This window comes from Delphinus delphis, chromosome 3, assembly GCF_949987515.2.
Source record: "Delphinus delphis chromosome 3, mDelDel1.2, whole genome shotgun sequence".
Classification (NCBI taxonomy): domain Eukaryota; kingdom Metazoa; phylum Chordata; class Mammalia; order Artiodactyla; family Delphinidae; genus Delphinus; species Delphinus delphis.
In genome coordinates this window covers 162,983,331-163,009,699 of record NC_082685.1, presented here as the reverse complement: position 1 = coordinate 163,009,699, position 26,369 = coordinate 162,983,331, and the positions used below count along the sequence as shown (strand labels likewise).

At 37.7% G+C, this 26,369-nt stretch overlaps 1 protein-coding gene across 2 annotated transcripts in view; it reads right to left on the bottom strand.

The window, feature by feature from the left end:
• CTNND2 (catenin delta 2) overlaps positions 1 to 26,369 on the bottom strand; it is a 937,337-nt gene that overhangs the window by 760,909 nt on the left and 150,059 nt on the right. For both annotated transcript variants that reach the window (XM_060009660.2, XM_060009661.2), the window contains exon 2: positions 17,201 to 17,337. In XM_060009660.2, coding sequence (XP_059865643.1) covers positions 17,201 to 17,337 — 137 coding nt within the window. The remainder of the gene's footprint in view (positions 1 to 17,200; positions 17,338 to 26,369) is intronic.

The window sequence follows — 26,369 nt, the reverse complement described above, 5'->3', positions numbered from 1 at the left end:
GCAAATACCCGGACGTATCACATTATTGTGAGTAGGAAAGATGGTTTACTTTGGTTCAAGTATTTTAAAATTAAATGTGAGGTATTACTGCTAATGAAATAGTTACATCATGACCTTACAACTCTTACCTCTATCTAAAAATATTAAATTTCATCTACTTATTTTCTTTCTACATATAATTCCTAACAGCTGTTATTTAATTATTCATTCATTCGTTCCACCAAAAACTGAATCATCACCAGTTATGAAATTAGACAGTACTGGAGCCTTGATACTAGGAATTTTGTTATCAAACAAAAATTTTGCAAAAGCCATAAAATGTGTTTCACTAAGCTCACTTATTAACACTATAAGGATTCCAACAATTTGAATGAAATAGGTGGATTCATTTCACTTACTTCCATAAAACAGTCCAATAGCAATAAAATATCAGAACTCCTGGAATGAATTTTACACAATCAATTCAACCTTGGTGGTTAAGAATGAAATTCATTACTACTGTTAGTCATATTATTAATTAACAAAATAATGCCAACTTTCTTCATTGTAACCACTGTACAAAGAGCAGCCTCCATATGCCAGGTACTATGAAAGGCCCTTCATATAGTATACAAAAGAAAAAAGGAGCACTTTCCACAGTATCATTCAAATATTGCTAATGTCCTTGATATTTAAGTAGAACTACCTGGGGTCCCCGATTTCATTTTGTGAGAATCCCCACTGGCCCAAGATTTATGCAAACCCTAGGGCCTAATGTTCTTCCAGGCATCTTTGGCTCTGAGCTCCAGGTCTGTAGGAAAGAGCTCCCTCCTCTCTCAAACACAACAACTATTCCGTGTGCAGACGAATATGAGGAACACAACTTGCTGTCTTTGATTTTCCCCAGACTCCTTGATATCAGACACTGGCCTGTGCTAGGACTTACACAGGCCTGTGGTTTCAGAGGATTTTAAATCACAGCAACAAAAATGACCTGATTATCAAGAGTTCTAAACACATGTTTCTTTATTTCTTTATGAAGAATTTGATTTAGAAAAGTGAGAGAAAGAATGATCTACATATTCTCCCAGCAAGTTGAAATTTAACATAGTTATGTGTCATCAAGGAGCTTCAAAACACCTCCCACACTCTCTCTTCAGCATTACATTTATCGACCATCTCATGTAATAATCTGACAATAAGTAAAACTCTAAAAGCTAATTTAATATAGTTTTATTCTCAGTCAAATAGCCTCTTCTCTCTCAATTTCCTAAGTAACTAAAGAAACTCCAGATTTACCTTTGGGTTTCATGAACTCATCCAAAGTTTGAGATTGCATATATGTTTAACTGCCTAAGAAAGACTGGTGAAGAGCAATTCACCAAGCTGATATAAACTCATTAAGAGCATAGATTTCCATGAGATCATAATGAACTAATTAAATAACATGTGTTTTTACAAGTTGTGTTATAATTTGCATACATTCCATCGCAACTCTGATATATGATTGTCCGCATTTCACTAGATCATCAAACTTAGTTTTGGAGAGATGTTACGTGCCTTAACCAAAGCCATTCAATAAGAAAATGCTGGAAGAATTTGAATCAAATCTACTGATGCCAAGTTTATTACTTTTCCCATCATGCCAAATATTGGCCCAAATCCCGTATCTACTTACAAATAAATCATTAAAACAAGATGATACACTTCACCTACAGGAGCTACTGCTAGCTTACTATGGTGCCATGGCAGAAGCTCTGAAGTTTTAATTTGTCCTTGAAACTGGAAGAAACATTTTCAGCCCAGTAATGCCAATTGCCTTTCCCCCTATCAAAGTTCATCAAATGTCTTAGCTTAAGTCTTTAACTGGACTTGCTATGGAGGCAATAGTTTCTAATGCTCCGCGATAATAATCGGTCTGTTGATAGATACCAAATATTTAAAAGTTAGGACTATCTCAGACCTGGGAAAAGACTCTTAGCAGGTATGACAAATCTGCATACATTCAAACTTTGCCAATATTTATAAAATAATTTGCAATATTTGTCTTTAGTGATGGAGTACTAATTAGGAGATTTTATTTACTAACAAGTTGAATGTCAGACTTCAAAAATATTTAACATTTGGAGAAGCCCTGAGTTCACTTAATTCAACCTTTTATCCAAAGTGAGTCCCTGACAGATACTCATTTAGATTCTCCTTGCTTAATTTTAATAATCAAGAATTTGATGTTTCTTTCTTTGAAATTATGGGAAGTCTAATTTTTTTGGGGGGTTGGGGGTTAGGTAATGGTACAGCACATATCCTTCCCCAATTTTTCATATCCTAGTATCCTAGAAATTCCATATCCTAGTTTTATGTCCTAGTCAGAAAAAGAATAACATTTTTTGAGCATCCTGTGGAAAGGCAATAGACGAAACTGGCAACAAAGGGCTCCCCCACCAGCCCCACCCAGGGCTGCAGGGATCGCTATCAACAAATTTATAGACAATCAGGGTACATTTCTGTGCTGCCACCCACTGGTCAAAAGGGCTGTCATTGATCCTCATTTGCTGGTGAATTTCCTGAAGAGGCAGTAATAACTAGTTGTACTTTTTGGTACTTTCCTAAATTTGTCATTTGCCAGCATCCTTGAGAACATTCCTTCCATTTTTGAAAGTTACCACCTTTTGAACCCATCCCCAAGGTAGACCTGCAAGAAAACTGGCCATCATCCTTAGCAATATGAACCCCCAGTCTGACTATTTGGACCTTCAAAATATTTCATGAGTTACCTATGTCTTTGCATTATTCCTTTTCAGCTTAAAATTGCCTAAGTTTCAATTAAGAATCACGTCTGATACGAAACTGAAACGCGCCTCCTCCAAATGTTGATCCTTTGTCCTAATTCTCTTAGCCGTACAACATCTGCTCAATAGATGTTTCCTCCTTCTTTTCCATATTTGACGGCAGTTCTTATAGCCCTTCTTCCCTCCCCCACCCCTCCCACTCTACCACCATAGTTTGCAAGCCAAACATCATTGGCTCTTCCATTTGAAACTCAACGTAACTTGGCTTCTGGACTCTTCACAGGACTGAGTATGCTGCCCTGGAAACACTGGGGCTTATAACAAATGTTTGGGAGCTTATTTTGTCTACTGCAAAAATATACTGCTAAATAGTTTTTAAAATATAATACTTAAATATTTAAATATGTATTATTGATCTACCATAGGATTGTCTGGTGTGTGTCCTCAGGCTCTGGTCTAGCAGTTCATTTAAAAAAGTTGTCTCGGCCCAAGAGCATGGTTAAAGTAAGTAAGACAGACAAGAACAAGTGATGGCAGGATGTGAAGAATGTGGTACACTAATAGATGCAAATTCTTTGCAAAACAGTTTGGCAGTTCCTCAAAATACTGAGCTGAGAGTTATCAGATGACCCAGCATTTCCATTTCTAGGTGTTTACCCAAGAGAAATAAAAACATATGTCCACACAAAAACTTATACATAACTACTCATAGCAACGGTATCCCCAATGGCCAAAAAGTAGAAACAACCCAAAAGCCCATCAAGAGATGAATGGATAAATGAAATAAATGAAATATATCCATACAATGGAATATTATTTGGAAATAAAAAGGAATGTGAAATAATGATGCATACTACCACATGGGTGAACCTTGAAACATTATGAAAAGTGAAAGAAGCTATTCACAAAAGACCATATATGTATGATTTCATTTATATGAAATGGCCAGAAGAGGAAAATCTATCAGGAAAGAAAGTATATTAATTGTTTCCTAGGGTTGTGAGGCTTGGAGAGAATGCAGAGTGACCGTTAATGGGCATGGGATTTCTTTTTGAGGGGACAAAAGTGTTTCAAAGCTAGATGGTGGTGACGGTTGCATCTGTGACTATACTTGACTCTGTGACTACACTGAAAACCACTGAAATGGGTGAACTGTATGGTATGTGAGTTATATTTCAATAAGCTTATCTTTTAAAGTTACCTCAGGATGTATAGAACCATAAGACTTAGAAGTAGAGAAAAGTATACAGACGGTCTAATACAACTGATTTTTTATAAACATGGAAAATCAACTAAATCAGTTATCTACTGCTATGCAGCCAACCACTCCCAAACTGGCTTACAACTACAATGGTTTAGCTTGGTCATCATTCTTCAAGTATCGGTGGGATCAGACTGTAGCTGGGGCCACTTGTCTGGGACTCGACTGTAGATAACTCATTGGAAAGTTGATGACAGAAAGCTGGCGAGTTGATGCTGGTGTCAGCTGAAAGTTCAGACGGGGCTATGAGCTCAAGGACTGAGCATTTCTCCACATAGTCACCTCCACTTTATGGTGGCTGGTTTCTAAGAATGAGTATCCCAAGAGAACCACCTAGAAAGTGTACTGCCCCTCACACTCTCGTCTTAAAAGTCAGACGGTGTCACTTCCGCCATAGTCTCGAGTCCATACAAAGTGAAGGACAGGGAATAGAGAGCCCATCTGTCAATGGGAGAGTGTCAGAATCACATCAGAAGAAGGTCACAGAGATGGGAAATAACGCTATGGCCACTTTTTGACAATACAACCTCGCACAGTGAGTATTACAGGGTCAATATATTGTCACCTGTTTTAATTCACCATGAGGCAACATTTATATAGGGTCCACATTTCTCACAAAAACAACCTGTGCACTTCTGGTGTTGACATAGAAAGTATACTCCGATTTTATGTTTTAGTGAAGTGGCTTTCAGTAACAAGCTGTTTTAAGGCCATCTTCACTTTGTAGAGTTTTCTCATGAGAAAATCCTGCAAAATAACCCTCAAATGAGCTGGGGACATAATCAGGATATGCTACAATAGCACTTATGATTATTCAAACGAAATCCTTATAACATTTTAATATGAAGACTCTATTTCCTGTAACCTGCAGATACGACTGAAATTAGTCTCGTATTGAGTTATGAAGAAGCAAGCTTCCTATGTGTCCAGAAAAGTCCAAATAAAGAAGCTCATGATGGGGGGAAGGGATAAGTTAGGAGTTTAGGATTAACATATATACACTACTATACACACTACTATACACACTACTATATATAAAATTCATAAACAACAAAGACCTACTGTATAGCACAGGGGACTATACTCAATATTTTGTAATAACCTACAAGGGAAAAGAATCTGAAAAAGAATATAGAGAGAGAGAGATAGATAGATAGATAACTGATATATATATCAGATATACATCAGATATATCAGATATGTATATAACTGAACCACCTTGCTGTACATCTGAAACTAACACAACATTGTAAATCAACTATATTTCAATTTAAAAATTAATTTAATTTTAAAAGACACAATATATCTTATGCCAATACATAAAAAAGCCAACAAGAAAACCCCACAATACATACAGCATACCACCATTAAAAAAACATACAAATAAATAGCAACTACAGAACAACGTATGTCAAAATCTGTAATAATCAGAAGATTCTACTATGACCATATTGAGTTCCATCAAATGTGAATAGGTGAAAAATCTCCCAAACACAAAGGAAATGCAAGACCAGCAAACAATTATTGTAGCTGGATTGCTCTAACCTCTGGGGGAAAGTATATTTTCAAAGAATAGTTAGAAATGATTGAGACAGATACTCAACAAATATGAGAAATTTGGTATAACTGCATAGAAACAAAAGGAATTGGGTGTCTGTGTGTCTTTTTATGTGTGAAGTTGCTGATTCATGTACTAACAGGGAAGTTGGTGGCTTGTTTTTTGTTTTTACTTTCGGCTGAAATAAGGCACACAAGTCCATTCAAGGAAAAAAAAAAAGACACTCGCCTACATATTTTATTAGTGAAGGATATGTTTCAGTTAACATGCCTCATTTTAAAGTTTCGATTTGGGTTGTTTATGGAGGAAACTGCAATTTGGGGGTCTGGGATTCATCAAAGTAAATGGGCTAATTCTGAAACAACATGCAGGGAAGACACGGATGCAATACAACCATTCAAATAAGGATAAAAGAACATGATCAGTGTAACAATGGAGACGAGATCCTTGTGCCATACAACTAAACTAATGGCTTTCATCACAATTAGACAAAGCATTCACTTTTGAGCTACAACAGAACAGGAAAACACAGTAAGTTTATTCGTCAACTTACACCCTCAACACAAATATATTAAACATGCCCTCTGGGTCTGGCACTCACCTGGGTGCTGGTGACACAGTAAGGGGAGGAGACCTGGTCACAACCTAACCGATAAATTAATCAGTAAACTTAGATGTTTCTCAGAAAATAAGCATTATTAATTATTATTTCTAGGAATAACAGTATTATCTATCTAGTACTAAAATGTTTCATTTCTGCTAAATCAAGTGACTACAGTGTGCAAAAGGTTTTCAACATCAGGTTTCCATACAACCCAGAAAAGCTCCCAGGATGGTAATTTCTTATCTCTATTCTCCCTAAAGGTGGAGTCATCGCATTACTGCAGCATTATTAAAGCCACGCTCTTGGAAGACATTACTGCGGAGGACTGAGGTGCGATCCCTGATATGAGCAGAGATCCCAAAATAGAGAGAATTTACATTCTAGGTTATTCATTTTAAGAATAAACTGCCTCTGACTTTCGACAGGTCTATAGCAGGCAACTGCAGGTCTCTGACAAGCAGCTGGAATGAACGGTATTATTTCTTAAAAGTGTCTGCGTTAGCTAATGGGCTAGGTTCAAAGCAGATCTTTTGTTTGGGTGGAGGGCTTCTCAGTTGTGGAGGTGTTGGGCAGAAGCGCTGGCCAGCAGAGCTACAGTTGCCCTTCAAAAGCTTCCAATCCGCTCAAAGCTGTAAAGACCCTTAGCTGTTACCTTGGAGTCCTGCTTCCCAGAGCACAAGAGATGGCAGTGTCCAACTGTGCATGGAATTGCTTGGACTTGCCTACAACTGTGGAACAACCTTAGGGTGACTGTTATGTAATTCAGTTTTTAATTCTGAACTTAACTTCTTCATACAGCAGATCTGCCAGGAGATGTAAGCTGCAAAATGATTCCCCAGATAACTAAATCTATAGACTTGGTGAATAGAACTAGTTAGTATTCGCTACATAAATGCCGAAGATTACTTGTCAAAAGTGATTTTTGTTTTTTTTGTTTTGGTCTCATTGATATTGAGTCCTCCAGCTGCTTTCAGAGACCATGAGTAGAATGTGAAAGTCAGAACTTGTCATTAGTGAGAGACGCTGGTCTTCACTTTTCTATGGCAGCCGCTAGACAGCCGGCTCATTTAGAGCCCAGGGCATGAACCTGCACATTCCTTTAATGACTGCAGCCGAATGACAGCAACTTGAACATGATCGATGGGCTGCCTGGGGCATGTTTACCTGTGTTGCTGATGCATGCCAGAGATAGCGTCAGTCCAAACCACTGACTCTCAGAAACAGGAATGTTCCAGGAAAGCAATGTTACGGTATTTAATCCACGGGACTCCTGTCGCCTCACATTTTCTCCACAGAAATTAACTAACACTGAGCTGTATAAGTTCGTTGAATTCTATCTGTTTGGAGTCTCATTAATGATTCCTTCAGATTTCAAAAACACATTGCAGATCAAACTGGTGAAATGACCCACCTCCCTTTTCTGAGTTAAATAAGAACAATACAGGAAGGCGCAACACTTAATTTGACCTCAGCAAAACCTTGGTCATAGAGAAAAACAAGCTAATTTCTCATTTCAGTTCTATAGCAATTTCCTATATGGTAGGTAAACTGAGTAGTTTTTAAAGTTCGAGTTTCTTTGGTCATATACAGGAAACACTGAACAAAATAATCACTGAAGAAAAAAGTCATTATTTAATTATATGTCTGATGAAATAAGATTTACATAGAGATCTTAATGAAATATATAATATATATTTCATTAAAATATACAAAGTTTAAAGAAATTTAACATCTGTCCTTTTAAAAAATGTTTTTGTTATTTTGAGACACTAACATTGTCTCCTCGCCCTATGATAATTCCTATGTTTATTTTGCCTATTTCGACCATATTTGGTTCAGTTGCTCTGAATACTAAACATGTTTTCCCCATTTACTCCCTCTAGAATATTCTATTTGTTAATTTCCGGCTCTGTACAAATCCTGTAGAGGGTTATACCCCAGGAGCTCCTGCTTCATATGTCCTGCCTGTGGCTCTTATCAGTAATTAATTTTGGCAGATTTTCTCAGTGAGTTTGTAAGGGTCTTTAAAATCATTCTCAAAACTTTGCTCCAGGCAGCCTCTGTCAAAGTAGACCCAATGATTTATGTACAAGAAAGTAAGACATGTCATTTTTTTTTTCAATCTGAGAAAACTGAATCAACCAAAGAACTGGATTAAGATGGAAAAAGTTAAATAAAATTATAATATTAAATAATTCAGTGTGTCTGCTCATATAGCCATTAGAAAAATGTTTTAATATTTAGTGATATAAAATACTCTTGATATAACTGTTAAATGTACAAAGTATAAAATATTAAAAGTGTGCACAAATAATTTTATAGTCACATAAAAATCTTAGAAGGAAATCTTCCCAAATACTTGCAGCAGCCTCTAGCTGCAGTGTTATTCTCAAAGAAAATTTGCATCTTTATTCCTTTCTGAGTTTTTTAAACTTTCCACAATGTGCATGAATTATTTTATAATGGCAAATTCATTAAAAACTATTAAAACATCACATTTAAAATAGTCAATGTGATTTCACATATTAATATTCAACAATGAATTCTAACAATAAATATGAAAGAAGCATTAGAAATGCACTATGATGTCCTGTTACAAAATCCCACCTATTAAAAGCTTACCTTCTAACTTAGCATATAAAGGGTTAAACCATTTTTATTTTTCCCATTATAGCCTTCAGTCCCCTAAAAACTGAACTAATACCTTCAAAGGGGCGGGGCAGACAGCAACCAAATGAATTAATTCTTAGAATAGAATCTGGGGTTATTAAAAAGACGGATGAGTATGTATGTGTCTTGAGAAGAGTTACAAAGTAAAATGTTAAGGGAAAAATCAAGCTTTAGGAAAAAAAGTCAAAATAACTTACAGGCACAACTAGAATACACATGAGGGAGCATGGGAGGGTGCGGAGAAAGGAGGCAGATGATGTATCCACACTTCCAGAATTATTCAGCCATAACTAGAACTCCTAGCATTAATTCCCCAAATCTTACACAAATGGTTTATGACCCTTGTCTTTCTTTGATCTCCAATTTCAACCACCATTCTTGTGATTCAAAAGATCCACGATACACAAAGAAACAGACTTGCTTCAAACCTAGCCAGTCCTATCAGGCTGGTGCCACATGACCATCCCTTTCCTTCCTACTTGGAAGTCTGGAACTCTACCTACACCACGTGCTTGCTTTCTTTGCCCGGCTGGAAGTCTAATACCCATTTGGTCACTATATCTACATCTGGCTCCCCTCCTGTATATGTGATATCTACAAGGCTTTCTAATACTTTCCTTGTTATGAACTATATCATCGACAAAGACCCAGGTCTACAGATTCCTGGCTTGCACCTTCCTCTCCCCATCCACATGTCCAGACAGTCATTTACTGCTCCTAACATAGTCTGTGGTCTAGCAATGAAAATAGGGGGAAAATCATGCCCTTTTTTTCACTTTCAATCTATATCTGGCCTAACACAAAAAATAAATTTGAAAATCATCAATCAAATAATCCTCATTTTAATTTTAATACATGTAGAAAGTTCAACTTGTGGCACTATGGTCTAATTCTTTTCCTCCCTGATTAAATGAATATAAAGTTCACTAGTCTTTACAGATAATCCTTCTCTATCTTCTCGACCTTTCCTAAAGGTGTTTTAATTTCCTCTTTTTCATGGACGATAATTTTGTCATTACTTTCATAAAACGGTTTTCCAAAATACAGTTGGGAAATCGATTAGTTATATAGGTCATTTCCCACACTGTGTTATCAGAAACTATTGTTGCACATTACAGGAACACTAATAATACTGAGAGATTCTGCATTGCTACGTGGCACTGGAAAAATACCAATTAAGGAAGTGTTTTATAATGTACTCCTTCCCAATAGCATTCTTGTTATACAGAGCTATGTAATTTTAAAATTATAAATGTAGACACTAAGTGAAAATAAAGGCATGCTATCCTCACACATGAGTCAATGTAAATGATCTACATTTTTTTTAGATTTTACATAAGATAAATCCTTTAAAATGCTTTTTTAGTACCTTTATATGGTTCAAACATATACAAAGTCCTCTGTGCAGTAGTTTTGCAGAGTGGGAGCTCAGAAATGCCTTTCTCCTACTTTTCTACATTAAACATAATAAAAAACTGATTAAAAGCAAGAGAATTCTGTCTTACTACCTGAAAATCAGCAATACCCTAAATTGTGGTCCTAAAAATTTCCTCTAAAAGCAATAATGTAAACTTCTGTCCTTGTGGAATATAAAGAACAGGAGAAATTACCGTAGCAATACAGTATCTAAGGTTATAAACACTATAAAGTTTAAGGAATAAGTTTATTGGTATAAATAACTTGGAATTTCATAATATATTGACGAGAGTTTTCTTAAAATTTCACCTACAATTTTTTAATGTTTTATAACTTTTTATATATGTTTGTCTTATCTTTTTAGCTTCATGGCTAACTAACTGAAAGCAATGAAACTCCAAATCTGTGTATCACCCAGGGGAAGCACAGTGTTATGCACATAGCAGGCAATTGATAAACACTATTAAATAAACCCAACAAAATGACACATTTGCATATACTGTTATGTATCTAGAATTTTCTATTTAATCTGTTCATTATTAAGTATATTTCACTGGTAGAATCATGACAAAAAACACATTTATCTGAGCCATAATAATTTACAAAGATCAATATGAGCTCTAAAGGTTTTTAAAAAGTTCCCCATGGAAAAGGATCTGAAATCATAATCACTTTGCTGAATCACTTTGCTGTACTAACCCAACATTGTAAGTTAACTATACTTCAATTAAAACATGGTTTTTAAAGTCCCCATAATTTTTTTAGCTTACATAAGAAGACCCTTTAGATATCAACTCTGGAAGCATGTGATGATCAAAGGAGACATAGGTCAACTGAAGGGAAAGAAATGTATTTCAAAACAAGTGTAGTTTTAGGAAAGCCATGGTTTTCTTAAGAGCAAAGTAGTACACATATTGATTTAAGGTAAAATACATAGGTCAACATTACATGGCATGAGTAAATGTAAATTCTTGTCTAATAGTACAGACCAGCACTGGAACAATTTTTTTTTTTAATGAAAATATGAAAATGAAGATCAGATGACTACTCCCAGGCAAACCACAAGCAAACACGTTGTATTTCTTGCAGTCATGAGGCCACCTCGGGTCTCTCCAGTGATGGGGATGTGAGCCTCTGCCCTGTCCTCATTCTCACATCAGCTTTCACAGTCAACAACAAGCTTTCTCTCTCTCTTTTTTAATTAATTAATTTATTTATTTATTTATTTATTTTTGGCTGCACGGGGTCTTTGTTGCTGCTCGCGGGCTTTCTCTAGTTGGGGCGAGCGGGGCCTACTCTTCATGGCGGTGCGCGGGCTTCTCATTGCAGTGGCTTCTCTTGCTGTGGAGCATGGGCTCTAGGCACACGGGTTTCAGTAGTTGTGGCTCGGGGCTCTAGAGCGCAGGCTCAGTAGTCGTGGTGCACGGGCTTAGTTGCTCCGTGGCATGTGGGATGTTCCCGGACCAGGGCTTGAACCCGTGTCCCCTGCACTGGCAGGCTGATTCTTAACCACTGCGCCACCAGGGAAGTCCCCTCTCTCTCTTTTCTTGATTTGATCTCATTTCCCAGAGTCATTACCTAGGTCTCGACACTAACAATAATTACTTTCAAATTCTTCATTTAAGCACACAGTTCTCATGCTATCACCATACATATTCACTCTGTGAATCCACTGTTCCTACCACTTTTTCTGCCTTTTACCCCTTTTCACTTAGCAGCAATTCCAAAATCCGTCACTATAATCATTTTCTTGCATTCATCATATCCAGTGCCTCTCCACCTCGGCTCAGCCCAGCTCTCCAGACCCCAAAACAACTCAAAACAAACTGACCATGTCTACCTGATGACAGGAGAAGAGAAATACATATGTTTCCCGTACCAAGCCTTCAGACCTCCTGCGGCCATGAACTTTGCCTCTCTCCCATTCTCATAGATGTCTTTGTTCTAAAAGCCATTTCCTCTGCTGGTGCACTGGGTCCCCTTCACTCTCACCTACTCAGTGATTTTCCCACTGAAATTATACCCCTCCCAAGCATCATTAATTTCTTCTGGGTCACTGCCATCATCATAGCAGTATCTCCCAGCCTGAAATCCCTCGGCCCTTCTCGCCCCTTTAGCCATCACATCATTCTGTCTCCTCTTTGTGATGAAGGGTTATCAGTCTCCTCTCAGCTATTTGCTCAAATGATATGATGGGAATCATCACATGCCCAACCTCTGTCCTCTCTTCCTCTTCTGGTGAAGGACACTCACAAGAGAGGGAGTGGGGACTGGGTCCCTCTCTCTTAGAGCCCCATGGGACAAGAGACTTGGTAACTGTTGGCAACGAGACAGATGTGTCTGAAATACAGAAAATTATCCATAGAGTATAGCATAAATCATGGTTCTGTTTATGTTAATATAAAAGTACAAAATTCACCAGCTAAAAAGCAATCAAGATGGGAAATCAGAGCAAAGAAAGAAAAAAATCAATGAACACCTTTTCACTGAGCAATCCATGGCTGCTGTGTGTTCAAACACTTAGGGCTCAGCTTAAAATGTCTAAGTCGTGCCATACATGCTACGTGGGGTGCATTTCATGGTTCATGGTTTGGCATGACTTAAGTTCCACTCCATGGTTATAGAGTAGAATTTATTTCTATGCAATGTCAACTACCAGCCCCAGAACTTCTGTTCTTAGTCTCACTAACAACTTATTCCAATGAATTCTTACTAGACTGAATTTTCTTTACATATCCATTTCTGTTATTATCCTTTATTGTGATTTGCTTAAATAAGGTATGCAATATATTTAATGAACTAGTAATTACATTATGGAACCTATTATATCCAGTCAGCTCAGAATATATGCTTGCTATGATAAAAAAAAAAAAAAAATCACTTCCCTCCTACAGAACTGACGTCCAAGAAGCCAGGACTAGAGTGGTACATAATTGTAATGTCATAAAATATTTTTACTTGAAATTCTCTAAATGAATAAATAGGATTTTTACTCAAGAAAGCTATCTCTTCTGAGCACCAGAAGCACCAGGCAAACGATATTCTTTACGTGAAAAGATTTATAAATAGGTTATACACGTAATTGTTAAGAATCATAGAAGGTATTAATTTCTAATGTCGTTTTTCTTTCATCTCAGCTAATATTTTTTAAAAATATATTTAACTTAGTTTTAACTCCATAAAGGATGGTCTATGCATGAGAAAAAGAGAGGAAGGACGTTTTAAGAATAATTTAGGACAAAAATGTCCCAGTGAAGGAAGAGATTGGTTGTTTGCATGAGGCCACACTAAGGAAGTCCATGGGCTTAGCCGCTTGTTGATTTCTGCCTTCAAACTGCCAGACAGCACACATGGGACCTGACCGCCGCGTCTCTGATTTGGACGCTCCCACCTGCTCTAATTCAGCTTCCCAAGACATTTTCATTCCTCCTCACATTACTTATCTGCCACAAAGCATCTCACCTTTACTGTCCAAAAATGAGCAATGAATTTATTTTAATAATTAGAAAAAAACTCTTCACAGTAAGTTTTTATTAAATTCTCATCAAGGCTTTGGAGAGGCCATTTTATTTACTGTAATGTATTTTTCCTTTAAGTAGATTATCCACTCTCTCAACTACAGACATCACTATTTAAGCTGACGGACTATTTCCTATTATCCAAACCCAATTAATATTTCTTCCAGTCTCCCAATTATCTTCCCCTTTTTTGATACACTTCCTGACCCTCTAAGTCCTCTATGCCCATTCCTACCTCTGTCCAAATGTAAACGTGTATGGCAAGAAATCTAATAATTTGGCTTATTTCCTTGTACACTTTTCTAGAGGCTCATAAACATGTACAAACAAAAAATATGTTCACTATTTCGCTATTTAAAAACAGGATAATACAATACTATACCATTCCTTTCTAAAATCTTCATGGATTTTTTTCAAAGTTTAGATATATATCTAACTCACTTTTATTAATAACTGCATAGAAAGGATATATCTTTTATATGGAGGATTTTATATAAAGGAGATACCATTTTTAAAACTTTTCATCAATCAATACTGTTCTTTTTTTTTTTTTTTTTTTACTATCCCAAATAATTCTGCAATACATACTCATACTTAATACCTTATGTTCTAGGTCACTCATTTCTATAGAACCTATGTCTAAGCATGACTAATCAAAGGCTATGAAGTATTTCAAAACCCAACTCACAGCAACATACCATTTTACAAAAAGATTACAGTAAAGCACATTTTCATTTGGAATGAAAAAGAATGTGAATTTCCTCAAAATTTAACTGTAGCTAGCTTATAATATATACTGTTTTTTAATGTTTGTCTATTTGGTAGATTAAAGAAAATCATGTTTTCATTCTGAATTTTATGTCCTTGATTGGCACATTAGGGTGAAAAATATTTGCATATGTTTATTGGTTGTTTGCATTTTTCTTCTCTGAATTTCCTGTTGATATTTTTTGCCTAGTTTTCTATTCCTTTGTCTTTTTCTCATCAACATTAGGAAGTCTTAATATATTAATTATATCAACATTTTGTCATATTTGTGACACGTTATTTCCCGTGGTCTATTTTTAACCTTTTTTATGTTAAATTATTCCTTGCTATTATTGTTGGTATTCACACTGCCAACTGTACCAACCATTCATGTATGGCTTCTGAGTTTCCTGCACGTACTTTAGAAAGCCTTCTCCACCTCTAGGTTGTATGAATATTTTCCCAATGTTTCTCCCATCAAGTCTATAGTTTTATTTTGACAGTTACATTGCTTTCCCTTTGAGATTTATTTCTGAATATATTGTGAGTTAAGGGCCTTAATTTTCTTCCAGATGTTTAGTCAGTTATGCTAACACCATTTCCACCACTGCTTTGTACTCAACTGAGATACTGTGAAATGAGTCAGGCTCCTCTATATTTTTTAATCTGTTCTGAATCTCTAGTTATGTCCTAGAGAGATTATTCTTTCTATTTGGGGCCAACTGGACACAACTGTATGTTTAGTAAGGTAAAATATTTCTTTTTTTTTTTTAAACATCTTTATTGGAGTATAATTGCTTTACAATGGTATGTTAGTTTCTGCTTTATAACAAAGTGAATCAGTTATACATATACATATATCCCCGTATCTCCTCCCTCTTGCATCTCCCTCCCTCCCACCCTCCCTATCCCACCCCTCCAGGCTGTCACAAAGCACCGAGCTGATCTCCCTGTGCTATGCGTCTGCTTCCCACTAGCTATCTATTTTACATTTGGTAGTATATATAAGTCCAAGGTAAAATATTTCGATCAAAATTTTCCCTGCAACTCTCACATATTTATGCTTCCATATGATCTTTAAAATAGCTTGATCCAATTTGCCAAAGAAACAGTCAGCCACAGAATCCTGAGTACAACTGCCTAAATGTTACATTAATTTGGGAGACAGTAATATTGGTATGGTGTCAAGCTCGTCTACACAGGACTGTAGCATGCCTTGTCCTTTATTCTCAATTCTTTTATGTGCTTTGATAAAATACTATAGTGTTCATCAGATGGGCCTGGTTATCTTATCAAATTTATTCCTCGTGTTTTACATTTTGTCACTGCTCTAAAGCTAGTGGCCTAGCAAGATTTCCAGACCATGACAGAATAAAAATCCATGACCTAACCCAGCTATATAACAAAGCAGTATTTGGAGTATAAGAAGTATCATGAACTTTTGCTCCCCTTTTCCATTACCCCTGAAAAATAATCAGAAAACTCTCACAGGTAGGCTATTGGAAGCAAACTAATCAAGCAATACAGCCTGGGCCTCAACCCAATTTCCTGCTTACTTACCATTTTCACAAACTAGATTATCCAATCAATCTATTCGACTCTCCTTTGTGAACCTGCTTTTGCTTCACACTTTCTTGACCTAGTGACACAATTCTGAATGACAGCATCATTGATCCTTTCCATCAATGAACCTTTCCTTAGCTACTCTTTGATAACTTGAGCATCTACCTTTACCTAAATCAGTCCCCATTTATTAAACAAAATCAATGTCCTCTAGGAAAACTGAGTCCTTCTACTAGTTGAGTCCGTAATTGCCGCATTTAGTCTATTGCTCTGTTGAGAGGTTCCTGGGATCAGTGAAGTTATGTCACTCTTACCCCACTGCTGCTGCTAATTCAGCATCCCTGAATCATATAATTCAAACACAGCATGCTTTTGCGCTTAAAAAGAATATTGATTTGCATTCTAGCTCATGGTAAGCAAAAGAAACAAATTAAAAATTTTTTATTTTCCAGCTTTCTTTAATCATTTATTACATTTTAATTATAAGAAACATGAATTTTATGAAACTATTACTTTTAAATCTAAGACTTCAGATTTATCTGCTTATTCATTTTTATGGCAAAGAAACGGTCGAGGAAGAATCATTTAGACTACAGCTTTACAGGAAAAGTTCTCAAATGCATTCTTCCAGAGCCATCTTGGAAACACTGGGAAAACAAATTTGCTTAGGCCCACAATGATACGATATTCATCTGCTCTCACTCTTACCAGTTTGTTAGCGTCATGGATATACTTTGAAATTTTATTAAACTTTAGGTTTCTACAGACCAATTATTTGGCTTCACACATTTAACAGTATTAAACGTCAGGTCCATCACTTAATCTGCCAAAACTTCACCTATAGGATTTTTGACTGCAATTTTCGTTTTTGTTCCTGTAGAATATTTTTTCAAGGAAAGCTGCCTAAATCTCAAATAAAAACGGAGTCAAAAGCTATTATAATCATACGTGAATAGCAATTGTATAATGAATACCAACATTCTGCTAGAAAACCATGATTTTCATCCCAACATAATTAAATCACCATCTTTCATCTGGAAAGAATGATGTTTACAATGTCCCCACGTGTATGTCAGAAAAGTGGAATGTTTCTACCTGTTCTTTGACCGAGGCGAGGATAGCAGAGGTGGTCTCTGTCTCTGAGCCATCCCCATTGGAGGTGGTGAGGCCAGGGCTCAAGGAGCTGGTCTTCTCCGAGGCTGATGGAGGCTGGTCTGGGACAGGCATAGCTCCTGCAATGCAAGAGGACACGCTCAGTGCCATTGGATATTGGCCCTGTAAACAGACGTAACTATCAGGCAGCTCTAAGAGGTACACTTTGGCAAGATGGAAAGTATGAACTACAGAGAAAGCACGTGACATAATTGTAGAAGGAGAAGCAAGCAAATAGACAGTCTCTCCTATATCCACCCCGACCAAATTCCAAAATACGCTCACAACTTTGTGTCTTGTCTTTGAGGTAAATGGAGGAAGAAATGATGAGATAGAAAAGGCAAGTAAGATGAGAAAAAACAGAGGGATAAAGAAGTAAAGATAAAAAGCTCGTCAAACTACCATTTTCTATCTGATTTAGATACATTTATTACTTGTGCACTGACATACTTTCACCTCAAAAAAAAAAAAAAACCTAAAGATATTCTCCTCGATATGAAAATCACACAAAGTAAGTGATCAATAATTTATAAGTAATTAAGAAACACCACAGTTGACATAAGAACCTCGGCTGGTATTGTGAAATATAGTAAATGGCTAGCCTACTCCACAAATATTTGCTGAGTTCTTAACTCTGAGATCAACAGCAGACAAGAGCTGCAAAGCTGGCGAGACTCATTGGCCACAGTTTATTGTCTGAGTTCACTGATGAAAGAAAGGAGAGACTCAGATAACATCAGCCCACTTCATAAAGGGACAGACATGTATGGGTTAAAAACAGGACTCTCAGAAGTTATTTTTTCCACTGTACTTCTCTTTCTCACACAAATAAATATGACTGAAGTATCTGTCACATGTATTACTTAGCAATGGTCATCAGCAGAGGAAGTAATAAGTAACTCAGGGCAATTTTTACCCAGGCACAACAAAAATCACTGTTCAAATAAAAGGCTGGCAGTAGATCAAGGTTATTTTCTTGCCTTAAGCTATTATATTACATGTCCTTCCAGGAACCATTGCTGTGTGAATGTTAAAAGGTATCTCCTATTATACTGTATCTGAGCATCCTGGGTTTCAAACTAAGCAACATAATTTTCTTCACAGCCCTTGTACTATGTTATTAGCAGCATTTAGTTAATAATTTAGGGATATGCAAACCCCAAAGGGCTCCAGTATAGAATTTTCCTTTAAATATATGACAAAAACGTGGTAACCTAATGTTCTCATTGGACATTCCAATTTAGTTTTGACTTGTTTTTATTTTTTGAAGTTCCTTATAATATTACTAATGGGGATTAGAATATCATTGGAAAAATAAATCTGTTACAAACATAGAATATATGGGAGGATTTGGGCAAATGACATTAACAAGCAGAATGCAAGCAAAGGATAAGGATCAAGTGAAATATAATTTGGCCAAATGCAACCATGGCAAACAAGTGGAAAGTATATTAGGTGATGGATACCAACAGGAGGAAAGAAAGAGGTTTAGGTAATTATGATGCTGGGGGTGGGAAATTAAAAATAAAGTACTTTTGTGTGTTCAGTTTACTTTCATATGTGGTTTTCTAATTTGATCAAGCCTTATAATCACAAGGATGGACATAAACAGACCAGCAAATGTCATGCCTGGTAAAACAGCCTGAAAGGCATGTCCTTCTATTTAGGGGAAGTTTGGGAGATGGGAGAACAGGGCAGGGGAAGAAAGAAAGAAGAAAGGAAAATGGCAGTTCTTGAAGAAAGAGTCACCTCTGGTCATTAGGGGAGCCCCCCCTTGACCGTGCATCTCCACCTACATCCATGGCAGGGGCCTCCAAAGGGCACTCTACGTAAGAACAGCCTTACGCTGAGAAAAAAGGGTTCTTACATACCTCAAATTATTATTTTAACTTCTGTGGTTTCTAAATTTTATTGGGCTGATTTGAATTCAAGCTCTGGGCCAGTATTATTATCAACACAATTTTTCAACAATGAAATTGTCTGAGGTCCCAAAGTTATTAAGTAACATAAGTGGACCTAGAACTCAAGTTTTCTCCCTTTTTTTCCCTATTTTAGTGGGCTTTGATGTTTCAGCCTATTTCCCATACCTTCTATTGCCTTCTAAATGCTGTCTACACACCGATTTCTATAAAATGTAACTCTTAAAAGTATGACAGTCACCTGTCATCTTAAGATATGGGATTTAATAGGCAACAAATCAAAGTATATCCTTAGGCACTTGACAACTTTGACCCACAGAGTACAAGCAATGATTCAGTTTGTTTATATGCTCCCTCCTTCCCCCTGATCGCAATAACAGAAAGAGAAGTGAAATCTTTAAGGCTTTTCCCACCATAGAGGCACTGCTACCCAAGGCAACCTCTATGTCCTAGTGAAAATGACTTGGAATAATTTCCGTGGTTCGTAATTTTTAACATCCAGATTTAATTTAACCATTGGTCATCACTACGTATGGGTGGTAAAGACTGTCAGCCCTCCACTTCCAACCTTCTTAGCTGAGAGCTTACAGAAAAGAGGGAGTGCTGGGTAAATACTGACAGAACCAAGCCCTGGATTGCTAATAAGTATAAAAAGCCTTAAGCCTTCAGACTTTGCAGCCTACGGTTAAGTACTTCAGTCTTAAACAGAGCTAATCCATTAAATATTAGTAATTAATCTATTCTAACTCCAGGAAATCTGTAGAATGTAGAGAGACAAAAAGAAAAAAAAGAAAAAAAAGAAAAAAAAGGAAAAGCAACCATTAGTAATTCTGCCATCCCAGATAAACATATTTACTTTGGTATTTTGGTATAGGTTTTTTCCTTTTTTTTTTTTTTTGATTTGACTTATTTTGCATAATGAACTTTACATAATGGAGTATTAATGTAATATTTTTGATTTTTAAAAAATTTTTCACTCAGCAACATTATCATGAACTAGTTCTTACATCAGCAAAAATTGTTATATAGTTTAATGATGTAATAAATATTTAGTATTCAATAATTGTATGCATCATAATTCACTTATTTTTTATCATTTTACCCATTTTTACATTTCTGACATTTTCGATAAATTCCCAAAAGTGTTACTTGATGGAATGAAGAATCTGCACGGATTTTGAGAGCCAACAGCAAATCAACATACCTGCCCACCAGCAGTGTCATGAGAATGTCTCCTCCCCAAAAGGATGACAACACTGGCCTTTATTACCCTGTCTTGCTTTCACCAACTTGATATAGAAAAACTTATCTCTTTGACTTTGTTTTTATTTTACCACGAATACAAGAAATATTTTCCCACAGATTTATTCCTCCTACATACAATACCCCTTCACACCCTTTACACGATTACTGTGTAAGAAGTCTTTCCATATATGTAGTCGAATGAGAATCTACAAACACCCAAATTGCATGTTAAACAGACTCATCATCAGCATGAGAAAAAGAGACAACATGAAGGAACCATAATGTCAGATTTTGGGTGGTTTATTCTCTAGCAGAATTTGCTACTCACATGTTCTAGGTCTAGAAAATACAAAACAACACAACTAGCCGCCCCTGGGCCCACGTTACACTGCTCTACACTCTCACATGCAGGAGCTGTGTTATGGGCAGAATTGTGTCACCTTCCCCTCCTTCACTGCCGCCCCAAATCCATAGATTGAAGCCCTAACTCCTACTGTGACTGTATTTGGAGATGGTGCCTTCAGGGAGGTCACTAACGTTATATGAGGTCATAAGGGTGGGGTGCTAATCTGAGAGGACTGGTGTCCTTATAAGAAGAGCAGTCCAGGGACCAGGAATCCGTGCTTCCACTGCAGGGGGCACGGGTTTGATCCCTGATTGGGGAACTAAGATCCTGCATGCCAAATAAATAAATAATGAGTAAATGGTAAATTAAAAAAAAAAAAGAGGAAGAGGAAGAGACACCAGAGCTTTTCTCTCCACCACATGAGGACACGGAGAGAAAGTGACCACCAGGAAGGGGGTTCTCACCAGAAACCTCCGTGGCTGTAGCACCTTGATCTTGGACTTCTGGCCTCCGGAGCCGTGGGGAAATAAATGTCTGCTGTTTAAGTCACCCAGTCTGTGATATCATGCCATGGCGGCCCAAACAGACTGATACAAACAGGGTTAGATCGTTCTCAGCTTCCTTTCCCTTAATTACCTCCGGGTGGGCACGGGAGGCCCGGGAATCGCGAGAGTAGCAGGGTGGTACTATTTAGTGCAGCCCTCTGCTAACACACTCATCCCAGATGAACTACAGGTGTCGAGATAAGGCACGGACTGCTTCAAATCAGCACACCTGGATAAACCAAAGCTTACAAAAAGATGTGTGCCCGTGCTGTGAAATAAGCCTGGAGAACAAAGCACTAACTTAAGAACATCCATAGTACGACCACTTTCGTAGACAATCTGATAAGAAACTCAGGAAACTTGGTTAGGATGACAGTAATAGCAAAATCAGGTAGTTCCCGTATACAGAGACTCTTTTTCAACTTGAACTCTTATATGCATATGTAATAAGATTTTGTAAGGTCCAAATATATGTTCTAAACCTTTATTCCCCAAACATAGTCACTATGAATTTACACTAGGTAACATGTTAAAATCGCATCTGCGCTTAGAAAGGCTAAACTCTCTTGCTCTCAATTCAATGTTATATTTTATTGACCTCCAACACACAGAAGGAAAATAAATCCTTATTTTATTCTGTAATTCAAACCTGTTCCTTCTTTAGCCACTTCTGCCTAGCAACTGATGACTTTGACACCAAAATAAAGCCATCTTCAAAAAATAACTGATGAACCGTTGTGTCACACAATCATCTAATTCAGTGACAAACCCAGCATTCTCGTGCCAGCATTACTGGATCTCCTCCTCTCTGAGTCAGAAACAAGTTCCTTTCGCCATGATACGGTCTTTGTTCCTCTTGAGCTGCCCACCCCCAATCTGTAACCCAAAACCTCTTATCCTTTCAATTATACTCTGCTGTCATGGAGACCTGTTTTCTTTTTCCTCCTAGGTTAGCAAGTCCTACCTGCTTCAAATTCCAGAGTCTCCAAATTCCTTGCATACAGTGGGACTCACTAAGTATTTTTTTTTACATTGATAACAAAATGTTACTTTATTTACACATATTGTTTTTTAAATACAAATGTCATATGTTTAATTCATTTTTTAACATCTTTATTGGTGTATAATTGCTTTACAATGGTGTGTTAGTTTCTGCTTTATAACAAAGTGAATCAGTTATACATATGCATATGTCCCCATATCTCCTCCCTCTTGCATCTCCCTCCCTCCCACCCTCCCTATCCCATCCCTCTAGGTGGTCACAAACTACCTAGCTGATCTCCCTGTGCTATGCGGCTACTTCCCACTAGCTATCTATTTTACGTTTGGTAGTGTATATATGTCCATGCCACTCTCTCACTTTGTATTTCATTAGCTAGACTTGCACTGTCCAATACAGTAGCTCCTAGCAACATGGGGCTATTTAAATTTAAATAACATTTTAAAAAGCCAGTTTATGAGTTGCACTATTCACATTTCAAGTACTCAACCGCCACATGTGGCCAGTGGCTACTGCACTGAACAGTGAAAATACAGAAGAATTCCATTATTGGAGAAAGCTCCCTTGACGGCCTTGATCTATACCCAATTGACCCTATAGTCAATTCTCTCATGTAATCTTTCATCTTTGGCTTTAGTCATGGGCAGTAGAAGATGGAAGAAGTGGTCAGATTATAATTATATTTTGAAGTGAGAACTGCCAGGATCGTTGATAGACTGCATGTGGTACATAAGACATAGAGAGAGGAGAACAGGTGATTCCGGGATTTGGTCTGAGTGGCCACCAGCCAAGGTGTCCACACTGCAGGTGGAACAGATTTGGGGCGGAGGAAGGTGACCTGGCCTGAAAAATTATAACCTCAAATACATATACCTGTGAGTCTTCTTTGCTGCTGACATCTGGACAGCACACAGCAGCTCTAGCCAGAAACCACACTCTTATGTGAATGAGGGAATGTAAAGATTGATGATTTCCAAATACTGCTTCTTTCCCCTTCAGCCAGGTCCCTTTTCACTTTTTACTTTACAGTTGCTAGAAACTTCTAGAACTTTTCTCTTCTTCCCTCACCTTTAGACTATGGCTTCAAGACTCTCTGCTATTAACTTTCTTGACTTCTTGCCCTCACACCAAACCAGCAAGCAAAACTCATGTTGCCACACCTAGCCTTACTCCCTTCTCATGAGTCCCACCCTCTTCAAGACAGTCCCCCTTCTATGTTCTAAAACACAAAAATATTAGCAAATGCTGACTTTTAGCTTTACCCTCAACATTAGGCATCATTTTCATAACTGGCCATCACCTTCCACCCAAGTAGATAATGAAACTGGCCATTAGAATACTCCAAATATTATCATTTATATATGTATCTATATATAATACATATGCAATTTAATATTTTAAAACTGAACGTAATTAACATGTTGATCTTATAACCTTCCACTCCACAGGCAACATTTAAAAGACTATGATTATGTGAAATGGAAGAATAAGCCTAAACATCCCATTAACATTAGGGTACAGGGAATGTGTGAATTAGTATGAACTAATGACCTGAACAACACTATGGAACACCTCATTTGTGTAACCACTCTGGTCACCAAAATTGCAATTCTGTATCTGTAACTAGCATGTCACTACCAAGAGAAATAGGCATAGCATCATTCTCTCTCAGATGCACGCTACACACATAAAGATATACCCATCCTTGCTCCTTCCTTTTAAAGAAAACTGTAAAATTTCAGCTTCTCCTAATAACATAAACAATATCATAATTAAAATTTGTCAAAACTCAATACAATTAGGGCAGAAACTCAACCTGTCTTGGTCGATGTTAAATTTCCCACATCTAGCTCAGCATCTAGTGTATAGCAGCCAGTTAATAAATATTTGCTGAGTTAATGCATGAACTATTACTATAAAATCAGTAGTGGTTGCTCACTAGAGCACGTAATATAAGTAAAACGGGCTTTGCATTAAGAACGTTTCTCTAAATGATATTTGAAATGACACCTTATTATTTCGACTCAAGAAAGCTGCTCTTCCCAAATCCTAGAACGAGTGTAAGGCTTTTGCCTTAATGCACTAGCTGAGAATGTATACCCTGGGCTGTTGGTTCTAAGACAAGGACCATCCATCGAGCACACTCTGGGGCTTCTAGGACTTGATACTTGCAACCCACAACTTGCAAACAGAATCTGGCAAAAGTTATGGAGCACACCACGCAAGGATGGGAAGAAGCACTGAGCCATATTCAGAACATGCAACTACAGGGGCACCAGCAGGCAAAGCCAGGAGGTGGAGAAATGTCCGATTCTACCTGATAAGTTGGGGATAAGGTGTGAGATAGCCATGGAGTCAGAGACACAAGGTCATTGGTTGCTGTGGCGGAAGATGTATGATGGCAGCGTGGAGAGCTGTTGAGTTCTGAATGCTGAGTCCATGTGTCAAACATGACAGGACTCTTTTACCTGTATTCAGAAAAGAGGGAACAGTAGGAGGCTGAGCCTAACACGGAAGGTCAGGAAATCCATTATGAGTCACCGCGTGCTCTATTAACTGTTGAGGAAAATGGGACCAACTGAAATATCACCACAGACTTAAGGCCCACCTGTATGATTATTCTTAAGGACCTGAATTATGTCTGAAGGTAAAAAAGAAAGCTTCTGTGGAGACCACGGGGCAAGGTGGCATAGCAGTGCTCAGGCCTGGGGGAGGCACACACACAGGAAAGTTCTAGCAAAATGAAGTTGGTGAGGACAGGAGAGGGTCTTCTCTTGGCTCTTTTCTCTCAGTAACTCACAGTCTTGTCTTCTAAAGCATCATCTCAGGCATCTTCATCTAGTCTTAACAAACACTCTATCAACACTTAATACCTTAAAAAAGTATTGAAAAGGTTGTACTCGTGACCAAGGAGTCAGCCGATGAGGGTGAGTCCTTGGCCCTCCTGAGCCCTGTCCCAGCCAAGCTTGTGACCTGAGATGCCAAAGCCCACACAGGTAAAGCAAGGGGCAGGTACCTCAACCTCCTACACGTGTGTCTCCCGACAGGTAAGATTGTTTAGTGACATCTGGCAGATTCCTCAACTGCAAGCAGGGTCCCCTCAGAACCCAATGAGTAAGAGAAAAAGCTGAAGGAAGGTTGGGGTTTGACTAGTGGACATTGGAAAGGCCAGGGGTTCCTGGCAGAGAGGAAAGGACCAGAATAAATCTATAATGTGAGATAAGATGAGCAGGAAGGGTAAACACCTGGGCTGGGATTCAGGCAGTATCGGGGTGAGCCTGGAAACACAGAGAGGGGGGTAATTGGGGGTTGCTGCTGGGCTGGAGGGAGATTCTTGATTGTAAGAAGTTTGGCTATGACCTGGAATTTGATGGAGATCATGAACTTAAACTTGGTAATTTTAAAAAACAAATGATTTGTCGCATCTATTACATTCACAAGTGACTTGAGACATTTTCTACAACTGTTGGTGGAATCCCGGTGGGCCAGTACACCAAGACTGACAACCTTTGTTTTACACGTGAGTTTCCAAAGGCTTCACATGGTCCATTTCTTCTCACTGAACACCATCCACACCTCTTGGGTAAAGCCATGCACACCTGACATTGGGTATGCAAATAATGACTCAGATGTTTTCTCCCGCGAGTTCACACGTAATATCCAAATATCGCACTACCTATTACAAATGTTTCCCTGAAAACCCCACCAATGCACCAAATTCGGCGTGACCTCTCATCTCTCGCCTGGACAGCCACAAAAACTGTCCAAATTGTCTGGCTTGCCTGCAATAAATAGTGCCTCGCCCAATCAAACTCCTGCACTATTTATTGGGAGAGTCAACTTTCTTACCATCAATCTGATTATGACACACCTTTTTTCTAAATTGAGTTGAATGGATCCCAACACCTAGGACAGAGGTTTCCAACACCTACAGAGACAGGAAATGTATGTTATATCATGACTCCCACATCTTAACTGAAACAAAATTTCAGGAAATATAAAACCTTAAAACATGGGATGCACCATATTTCTATTCTATTTTATTCCATTTCATTTA